The following is a 7,997-nucleotide window of genomic DNA, read 5'->3' as shown; positions in this document are numbered from 1 at the left end:
TCAAATTGACCTCAGACATCGATTTCCGGTCCCTACACGTCATCCCGACTCCAAAAATACCAGTTTTGTGGGGTATTTGGTAGAATATCCAAATTTTTCTCCAACCGGAAGCCGCCATATTGAATTTCAAAATGGCCTCAGACATGGGTTTCCGATCCCTACACGTCACTCCGATTGCAAAAATACCCATATTGAGGAAGCCGAAGAAACAAAAAAAAAATGGATTGAAATAAACTTAGAAGTAATAAATTACCGAAAACCGCAACCATCGCTTATTTAACTCTAAGGTTTTCCATCCAGTCGACAGCAGCGGAGGTTACGACTCTTGTCACTTAAAATCGTCACTTCAGTAAGACTTTTGTCACCGAAATACAACTGTGAGAATAAGGTGAGAGTTCATCGGGTTCATCCCAAGTGACTTTTCTCACCTCACTCGCCAGCTGGAATCGGGTGACACGAGTGACTCAAGTCACCTCACTTCATTCGCCACGCAGAATAACCCTGATTGCCTAGTTTTAGATCACCGGTATTTACACGTTCCCCCTTATTCTGCGAGTCACGTGACTCTCTGTCACCGGTGAGGTGACAATTGTCACCTCGTGTGAGGTGACTCTCCATGTAAATCAAATGGAGAGTCACCTCACACGAGGTGACTATTGTCACCTCACCGGTGAGAGAGAGTCACGTGACTCGCAGAATAAGGGGGAATGTAATTTTTCGGGAAAAAAAATGGAATAAACAAACACAACGTTCTTGCAAATAAATCCTTTTAATCGTAACATGCTTCTTTCTACGGCCAACTAACGTCTTTGATGATCCACTGCATAGATACGCCACTGCTCGATTTGCATCAGATCACCTCCTCCTTTAGCCCAATCCCCGTAGCGACTGTGAAAAAGCACTCCATCAAAGGGAGGATCATCGCGAAAACCCTTCAGATTTAAACCAACCGATTCTATAGCATTGGAAACGCGATTGTAAACTTCTTTGTAGAAAAACACCAACCGAAATGGGCGGCTATCGACCTTGCCGGGATATTCCACCGCAGCGGGGTCGTACGTTTCAGTCACAACCTCGTGCGCCACTTGCAGCAGCAGATCGGCTTCGAACAGTTGAAGGACGCGCTGCTCCATCAGAAGGTACAGAGTTAGTGCGGTAGCAAGCAGCGGTCTCAGTACCAGTTTCACTCGTCTATAGTCCAAGCTGTCGGATACGATCCAGCTGAGCAGCTGAAGCTTTGTGTCCAAGAGGTTGTGACTGGCGGCTGGATCTCTGGAGAATAAATCTACCAAGGTCGGTGGTTCCATGAAGGGTGGAAATTCCACTGGAAAACGTTGCTGGGCGTGGTTGGATTCGTGGTTGAGTTTGACGACAAGTGAACATGCGTAGAATCGGCGACGTTTCAGACGATGGAACACAATGATGCCGGCCGTGCGGAGCATTATCCGGAGGGCAAGCCTTGGCAGCTGATTTCCCAAATCGTCGCTTCGCATATCGCACAATCCGAATGATACAGCGTAGGGTTGGTTATGCCACATTTGATACATAAATGGACTGGATTGTTCCAAGACGACGGCTACAGCTGGGTCGTTATTTGGGTTGGGGTTTGCAGCAGTGTAGTTCTGAAATTGCATTGAATCATTTTAGATGGACAACGTAAGTGCTGCTCGAAACCTACCGTTTTGTAAAAATCTAAACTCTGCTGAAAGCGCATTTCTATTTGCTTGTATCGGGAGCCGAAGGCATGCTTTAAAATTTTCTGTAGATCAGCAGGATTAGACAGGTCCGCTGGTTGTTTCCGAACAAAATTTGCCACATTGATAAACTTTCGACTGAACTGTCCCAGACGGTAGTGAAAATGTTGCACTTCCTCAAATTTTACGATATCGTTTCCACAGAGTGTCGCAAACAGTGGCATCTGCGAAAAGTTCAATCCCAGGTGTTCGAGCAAGGCTCGTCGGTTGTATTCCACTGCTTCCAGGGTGTTGATATCGATTTCCCTGCATGACCAATAGCGCCAGTCCCCATCGAAGATCAAGAAATCCGAATCGTTCGAAATGATGGCCATGGCTTTTGATTTGCAAGCAAAAGCAGCCAATTCCTGATCGCATTCTTTTTCCATCGATACTGTCAACCTGCCATGTTTTTTCGCAAGATATTCCACTGCATATGAGCATCCGGGTGAACCCAGCTGCTCAAGAATCGTCTCGATATCAGTACCCTTATCAACAGCATCGATTAGTTCAATTAACTCCTGATACTCGGTATCCCTCCGTTCACGCCAGGTTTGCAGTTTGAAGCTTGGCACCGTACCGTCCAGGAAGAACTCGAGCTCTGCTCCAAGGCCTTTCAGTTTGGCAAAGAATCTATCAATTGTCCAGAATCCCACGTTGAACCGCGCTCCAAAAAACAACGACTCCATATCTATCGATGTGAGTGTGCAGTGCAAAGCCATCAAGTCGATGACGATAACAGGTGGCGGTGTCGGAGGATTCGACTCGCGAGCCTCGTTGCAGTATTCCCTGAAAATATAACATCCAACGTTAATTGGATCATATGCCACCCGGATGGCACTGAAATCTTACCGAATCGCATGTTCAATATTCACTTTAGAACACCCCTTGGCGACTTTCTTACGGATGAATGTGTCCAGATGTCGAATGCCCATCGCGTGGTGGTTGACGGCACAAAGCGAACTGAGTCACATCTCTCTTTATGTGGCGAGCGGTTCGACCGGGCGAGCGTCGTGTTTTGTTTATTATCGCTTGGCCCATGGTGGGTGCGGCATGGTGATGCAGATCTATCATTGTATAGGCGAGGAGGTTGCGGTTTTAGAGCAAACTATAGACAAACTCGATCTGGTCTGGAACAACAGGCAGCTTGCTAGTGTTAGAAGCAAAAATGTTGTAAACATTGCTGAGCAAGCGAATGCTGATGTCACGGCAGCACAACATTCCATACTTCGATTAGCAGACGTGTCGTCACAGAAAACAGCTGTTTCATGTAAAAAGATAAACATTGCGATGAAATACGACCACCACTAGACATTTTCACATTTCACTAATACCAATAAGCCGGTTGGGCCAGACCTTGTATAATTGACATCGGGTCGCTCCTCCATAGAGATTTTCACGTCCGGTTGTATTGGTGCGATATGAGAGAGCACGTTAGTGAAAATTCGAGGAACAGATATAATTTCATCCTTTTGTTTAGGTTAGCCAGAAGAAAATAATAAACAACTCTACAAAGCACTAGTGTGTGTGTGCTTTAAACGTTACTAATTTCTATACAAAAATTCACATGGCTGAATCATGAATTTGACATATTGGAATACCTATATGTACTCACCTTGGTTTGGCCTAGACTGGTGCATATTTTTTTTTATTGAATATTGAATGTTGCTGCATGTGATTATTACGACACAATATACCTAAAAACTGGCTGACCAATTTTTGGCTGCTGTCCACATTTGGCTACTGTAAGTTGGATTTTTTTTAGATATTCAAAGAGCCTGTTTCAGCTAGTGAACATTTAGTGGACCTACTCAGATTGATATTATGACTTGATAAGAGTAAAAATGTAGGCGCGCTAGTCTAATCACTTCACAAACACAATTTAAAAAATATCAATCACGTCATTTCTGCTGGTCATTATTTGCTTGCTAAGTACAGTGAAGCGCAAAATTGAGCGTACACCTGACACAAGAAGCACCAAAAACATAAATACAAATGCTATATTTTTCAGTAGCCATTTTGCGATTTGACTGGTTGAGTCACATAGATGTAAGTTTGGTTGTTTATTTAGTCTAGAGGGAACGACACTCATTCAGATGAGTTTTATTAAAAAAAAGTAGAAGGGTCTGTGCCTAGGGGCACGAACGGAAGCTTGACGTAGGACCGCTAGTGAACGGAAAAAATGTGAAGAGCATTTAGTTCTTTTAATTGATAAATTATCTATTATCTCAATTCTTTCCGTTTTTGAATTGTAGGCGTACCAAATTTGTAGTAATCATTTTCAAAGAGAAAGTTGATTAAGAGAATCAATCAAAATCACTTGCACCCCTGCTTCCAAGTTTGGTTTCAAGAATTACAACTCTGGAGAGCATTTTGTGGTTTGTGGTTCTGAATATGGACAAACAAGCACAGATAAATTCTAATCCAACTCTTTACTGATTTAAGCTTGATGGCCCTGAAAAGGGCCGTTTTATTGAAGAGGACATCCATGTCCACTTACGCTTGGCGTGTTTAGTGTAGGTGACAGCATCACGGACCTCATTTTCCAGGAACATCTTCAGCACACCTCGTAGATCAGACCGGAAATACGTTTGACACCACCACGGCGAGCCAGACGACCGATGGCGGTTATCTCGAAGAACTTTGCGATGACGCTTGGCGCCTCCTTTACCAGACCTTTTCCTCCTTTGCCACCAGCGTTGCCAGGTCATTTTCAGAAAAATCTGGACCAGGTAAAATATAAAATCTGGAAAAATCTGGAATGCTCGAAAAAATCTTCTTTTTAACATAATCCAATTGAAATCAAAGTAATGTAAATGATGCCAATCTCCCGTAAAAATAGGTCAGTATGATCATCTGGAATTTATTTATCCTTATATAACGCAAATAACTTGTTAGCCTTTCTAAAAGCATCCAAAAGTTGAAAAGGATTGACACGGTGTGCCCAAAAAGTTCAAATATCCATTAAGCAGCATTTCAAAAATTGAGTTAAATATGGGTAAAAAAAACAGCAGAAAATATGGTTAGAATTGTTTTTTAAACTGTAACTTTTTTAAACAGAATGAGAAGCAAAGAATCAAGAAAATTTGATGGAATGGATTTTTTTAAACTAATAGTCGATGTAGTCCTTACTATTTGATGCAGCACCAGAATTTAAAGGTTTTATTCGTTCTAAATAATTATAATATTACTCTGAGGTTCATCAGATTTACAGTGTAATTCTTGACATCATACAGCACACAACACCCAGCAGACCAGTAGGCAATTTTATTTTGATTCAAAATTATCCGGGCTGAAGTGGGAATCAAAGCTCTACATAGTGGAACTCAAACACAGTTTACCTAAACAACGGGTAACTCCACTAGTCGCATGACCATTATGCCAAAGAACAATTTTATTATATTACTAAAATTAAAGTCTGATAGCTTAATTTTTGAAGTCTCAGGATCTTGCAATGATTCCAAATTCCAGAATATATATTTTTTCTGCGTCCCAGATCATGATTTTTTTGTTAGCCTGAATTTGCTTGGAACTCTTCATAGGATATCTTCGCCTTTTTTTGGTTCAATTCGAATCATATTTCTTTTCTATTTTCCCCTAAAATAATTTTGAAAATATCTAAACTTTTCCAGTAACGTTCTAAGAGTTCTTAGCATTACCTCTTGAAATCTCTTATAAATCACTCCCCAACTCCCTCAAATCGGTAATAATTCCCAAGAACTGGCTCAATGTTGTGTCCATTTTTCTCTATGAAATTCTTAAAATATTCTTGACTATTTCCTTGCTACACTCTTCAGAATGACCGTCACACTCTTCTCTGACTCATCCGATAATTCCCTTTAAACTGCTTTGTAGGTAAAGTTAGAATTGTTTTGAAATCCTTTTCAGTATTACCACAAACGAAGTGACAGACGGAGCGGCTCGAAAACTTTGGTGACTAACCTGCTATTGCAATTTTTCAGTATACCACATGGCAGCACTACTACTGGATTGAACTAGCATTTTCACCAAATTTACTAGAATGTTTTGGTTATATCTCTTTCACTCTACTCAAAACTGAAATGCATAAAAAAATGACAAAATGATACACTCTTTGCACACTGTCAAAGAATCATTAGCTTAGCTTAGCTTAGCTTAGCTTAGCTTAGTCTGACTGCACGTATCGATAGTTGCACTCCGTGATTGATCTGAACCAGTGAAATTGTACAAAGAATCAACTGAATGGGGCTTGGTAGTAACCTGCCATTCTCAGTGTACATGTTCCAGTGACTCCTACCTTTAAAGATCAATAACGTCACCGGCCACGTCCTTGCAATCAGGTGGGAGAGGGAAGGAATGTTAGTGTGTGACTTTTGTTGTTTTGGGACCGTGTTTACCTCTGCATCCCACAAAAGTCACAGGAAGGAGGTTTTGTTAGTGGGTTAGGTTCGTTGGATCAGGATTCACCTTGATAAGTGATGCGATCTTTTGTTTTGTGTAGTTATTTATAAGTGTTTTCGATTTATGCTCTAAACAGCCGGCTGTCTAGAGATGTAGATCATTATTAGATATGTGTATACCGATTTAAACCAACAATAAGGATACTGTTGGGGCCCCTCACAAAGTGTGATGATGGTTTATTTTATTTTATCAATGACCAAAATAATTAATTATAAGCGGTTTGAACCGATTTAAACCAACAGCAAGGATGCTGTTGGGGCCACTCACAAAGTGTGATGGTGGTTTACTTGATTGAATATAAAATAATTATTAGAACCGATTTGACCCGATTTAGACCAACGGCAAGGATACTGTTGGGGCCACTCACAAAGTGTGATGGTGGTTTATTTAGTTCGGAAGAAAATGAATATGTATACTTCTTTTTTTTTTTTTTTATATATAATAGAACGAATTTGTACTGATTCAAACCAAAAGCAAGGGTTCTATTGGGGCAACTCACAAAGTGCGATGGTGGTTTATACTATAAGGGCATAAAACAAAATCAAGAGCCATTTCGGTTTCCATAGCTTCCTAGACACTCGGCCGCAAAATAATCTTATCCGACGGAAACGTCTCGATCATCGCTGCACAATGGTTTATTATAGCATTTATAAAGTAAATTTGAATACCTTATTGTTTATTTATTATCCATTTTGACTTGACTTGGTACCGTTCAGTTTTATGATGACAAAGTTGCCTGGAGAAAAGTGACAGTTCAAAATGTTTCGGAAGGGAGTCAGCTAGTGTCGTCCAAGTTCAAGTGCGGAAAAAATGCCATTTAAAGTGGTACAAACAATTGAAAGATGCGAAACATGCCTAACCGTAATTCTTTCTGGTTGGAAAGAAGCTGGAATCCTACACTGGCCGGAAAAAAAACGCGGTAGCGAAACTCTCTCAAGACGAGTTCTCCATGCCAAACCCAATGTGGGAACGTATCAATTGAGTGAAAAAAAGAGAGTTCAAGACTCGCTTGGAGGCTGAAGCAGAATTGGAACAGATGTAGCCAGTTTCGGATACGGAGGCGAACGAAGGGAATAATCCACCACCGTCAAAGAAAGTTTGCCCCGAAGTCTACAAGTCCCCCAGTCGGAAGGGAAACACAATAAGAGACTTTAACGAAGTTTTCCTTATTCCTGGGCAGGAGGTTGACTCCTGTGAAGCTGACTGTAAAATCCAGAATCAGATGAGATTATAATATATGCGACACAAATTCACTTTTTTATAGGGGAACATGTGATGTGAATAGAACCCACCATCAGTGCAAGGATTACATATGACTGCAGATACTTCACTGGTTGTAAAGTTCTGCCTGATGGTTTGTTGCAGCTGGGTGAATCAACTTCATTGAAGACCTTTGGAAGACAAACGACAAGATGTACGTCTATCAACACGTGACAAGGGACTGGCAAATCCACGAACACTTGTCCAGTCTACAAATCCATTGAAACCCTTAGGCTGCCCCCCCCCCCCCAAACCCAACATATAATAATGTTTGATTGATGAAACGTATTCAAAAAAGGGATATTTAGAGAGAATAATCTTCAACTGGAACGTACTCACCAAATCAATACATCCGGGAGCGCATTCTCGATGCTTAATTTTCTCTAGTCATTTTTAAACAATTCCTCCTCCAGCGAATCCAAACACACAATAACTAAATATCACTTTTCTTCTTCATGTCACTCTGTGCACAAAAGCAATGCACACCGCAAAAACCTAATAATAGATCAGCGCGGTCGAGTCACACTGTCAACAAAGGGAGCGAGAGCACACCAGGCACCAAAG

General features: G+C 41.2%; 1 protein-coding gene across 1 annotated transcript; it reads right to left on the bottom strand.

Annotated features, from left to right (window-relative positions):
- Nucleotides 1-773: 773 nt before the first annotated feature.
- LOC135709708 (uncharacterized) lies at nt 774-2,678 on the bottom strand. The gene is made up of 3 exons (XM_065232095.1): nt 2,586-2,678; nt 1,679-2,522; nt 774-1,622 (listed from the first exon to the last, which is right to left on the bottom strand). The coding sequence occupies exons 1-3, from the start codon at nt 2,666-2,668 to the stop codon at nt 801-803; spliced, it is 1,749 nt and encodes a 582-aa protein (XP_065088167.1). The 5' UTR covers nt 2,669-2,678; the 3' UTR covers nt 774-800.
- Nucleotides 2,679-7,997: the final 5,319 nt, after the last annotated feature.

The sequence above is a fragment of the Ochlerotatus camptorhynchus genome, unplaced genomic scaffold, assembly GCF_037179485.1.
Source record: "Ochlerotatus camptorhynchus isolate MF236.1 unplaced genomic scaffold, CSIRO-AGI_Acam_v1.1 ptg000361l, whole genome shotgun sequence".
NCBI classification, from domain to species: domain Eukaryota; kingdom Metazoa; phylum Arthropoda; class Insecta; order Diptera; family Culicidae; genus Ochlerotatus; species Ochlerotatus camptorhynchus.
Note: the sequence above shows the minus strand (reverse complement) of the source record. Positions and strands in the feature narration are given on the sequence as shown.